The 2,720-nt window shown below is 51.5% G+C and overlaps 1 protein-coding gene across 1 annotated transcript; it reads right to left on the bottom strand.

The window, feature by feature from the left end:
* Nucleotides 1–1,308, bottom strand: J4E82_011513 (uncharacterized protein; the record flags this gene model as incomplete). Its single annotated transcript, XM_051737717.1, has 2 exons — nucleotides 1–323; nucleotides 501–1,308. The coding sequence occupies 2 exons, from the start codon at nucleotides 1,306–1,308 to the stop codon at nucleotides 1–3; spliced, it is 1,131 nt and encodes a 376-aa protein (XP_051582523.1).
* Nucleotides 1,309–2,720: the final 1,412 nt, after the last annotated feature.

The raw sequence follows: 2,720 nt of genomic DNA, 5'->3' as shown, positions 1-2,720 counted from the left end.
CTACAGCTCCATCATGCCCAAAGCAGATTCTATCTTATGGCGGACATCCTCTACCATGGTACGAATAGCTTGCGAAAGCGCACCCCCTGCCCCCCGATAATTCAGCTTCATCATAGTGTCCATGATAGGGATCAGCTTGCGCAGACGGTATCTGACCAGGCTTCGTGTACACGACTCCCGGAGCTGGTCGTCTAGAACAAATCGCCCAACACAGATGCTGAACTTGTCCTTTGGAGGACAGAGTCCGGCACGGAACCCCCCCAGGTTATCTTGCCCAGAAGAAAGATCCTGAGCCACATCCCTCAACGCCTCAATGACCCAGTCTGTGCATATACACAACGATGCTAGAGAATGTAAAGACTTTGACTGACAGACCAAGCACTGTAAGACATCCCGATATATGCTAAAGACAACCTCCTCCAAGAAAAGAGTCATGTCAAAACGAGCGCGGCTGTTCTTCTGACATAGCGTCGGGTGGGAGACGAGCATCTGGAGCTTACTCATAGACGTAGAACAGAAACACTGACGTTTGCTGTGGGGATGAGCCGCCATTGTGCCAGGGATACTAGGCTCGCCCTTGCCGTTGTTGGTAACCGCATTGATCGCACTATCTAGTCCCGAAAATGTCAACCCTTCGTCATATATCTTTTCCATCTCAGAGAAACTCGAAGGAACTGTCTTGTCCGGCTGTTCGATCAAGTGTGGCCCATTACGACCGTGTAGCCCGGACTCAACGGAGCTTTCAAGGAATCCGAAACGCGCAGGCAGGTGCGGTACGTCGATGGAGGGTAGTATAGGTGGGCTGCAAGGACTGGCCATATGTCCTTCTTCTTCTCCTGGGGGCATACAAAGAGAGAAGCTGAGGAAGTCATCACTTTGGATCAGCGGATCATCGAGCAGGGAACTGAATCCAAAGGTTCCCCCCATGAGAAGAGCATTGTCTAGGGCAGTGCAGGCAGCGGTTTCTCGATCCTGGGCCGTTGTGCTGGCATCCGCGAGGGTGAAGTTGGCGCCGTCGCCCTCTACATCCAACAAATGGTTCGACTGCTGTTGGCATGAGCCTCCAGGTGTTGAAGTCACTGGATCTTGGTCCCCATGCTGCTCATTGGCTTCCTGGCCATCATTGGCCTTGCGGGGACGTTTCGGCGGTCGGCCTGTGCGACGCGCGACGCTGTAGACGCAAGGCTGTTGTTGGATGGTGCAACGTCGGCACGACGGTTTATTCTTGTTGCACCTAAGCTTGGACTGGGTGCAAAAGTCGCACGACCCTCGAAGTCGCTCGTTCTTCTTGGGGGCGCACTGCAACATCGTGGGTCTGGGCTGCTGTGTCGACCTTGAGAAAGAAGATGCGGATGATGGGAGGTGACTGGAACCTGTGACTGGTACTTGTGACTTCTGTAAGTAAGCGCAATTATCTCTTGTCCTCAGATCTGCAAGCACCGCCCTGTTTCACACGGAATACATCAAGTTAGAGATCCAGACAAGATTCTCAGGTGCACCTTCCGATAGCGAAGATCTTTCGGCGCGACTCAGGCAGGGTACTTGGGCGAGATAGCTTCCCCTTGAGGGGCCAAGTAAAGTGCCACGCAATCGGGAGGCTAGAGGGGTATACAGACCGCACCACCGAACTGCAGCAGCCAAACGGTAGCTTTTGGACCGCCGCCGCCACTCCCCCTCTATCGATGCCGGGAGAGGCGGTGACAAGGGCTAGGGTTGCGTCGACTTTAGCAGTGTTATGCCAGCGATCGAGGCCCCAGTCGTTCCGAGAGAGATAAGTGCATAAGCAGGGACAGCCCTGCAGCTGTCTCTGCCTCGGTCCGTGCGGCATCACCCTTGTCTCCCGGTGCTTCCGGAGCGTCCCGTTGGCCAGCCTTCTCTTACTCGAGCTTGTCGATAACGGTGCAATACTCGCAGTATTCGTGCCAACACACAACAAAGCTGCACACCTCAACAATTTCATCATGGTAGGTAGGCATCTATCTCGACCGGTTGCTAGTGAATGCGCTCATGGAGTCCTAGGATTCAGGCCTGACTGCCAGCCAACCTTTGGTCCCGAACGCAGACTCCCCACGTAACATTTGTCCCTGTGCAACAAGACACTAATTTACAATATTCAACCACGCAGGCTTTTTGTGATTAAACACCTTTGCATTTGGTACAGGAACGTGATCGAATAGCCCCGCTGAAAGCAAAGTCTCTGACAGACTATGAGACAACTGCATCGACACGTTGCTAATATCTCATTAGAAGATCGGACTAGCGGACAGACTAGAATATGCTCACCTGCCACAGGTACCACAGAACTGACGAACAACAGTGTTTCCGCTTAGGGTATCGCAATCATGGTATATTCTGAGGGTTTCCTTTGGATCTACTAGTTTGATGTCTGATGTTTCAAGAAAAAAACTAGCAGAAAAAACAGTGGAACCAGCTCGCCGGCAGTTTGAACTTGATCAGTTAGTCGGACTCGCTTGTGCACAACAGAAACATACCAAAAACATGCTATAGACGCCTTAGGGAGCGTGGGAATCGTGACAGTAATAGATAAGCAATTACAGCTTCCTTGAATAGTCATAACTTAGTATGTGTTTGTACCAGAGTTGCTAACAATCAATCCAAACTGATGAGACTGACTGACTGACTGATTGCTTGGCAGTCAGTTCAGTGTCAGTTTAGAGCTCTCGTCTTATCAGTCAGTTCAGTTTAGAGCTCTTAAACTG

This window comes from Alternaria postmessia (assembly GCF_024291825.1).
Source record: "Alternaria postmessia strain BMP 2775 chromosome Unknown scaffold_219, whole genome shotgun sequence".
Lineage (NCBI taxonomy): Eukaryota > Fungi > Ascomycota > Dothideomycetes > Pleosporales > Pleosporaceae > Alternaria > Alternaria postmessia.
This window is presented reverse-complemented; position numbering and strand designations above follow the sequence as displayed.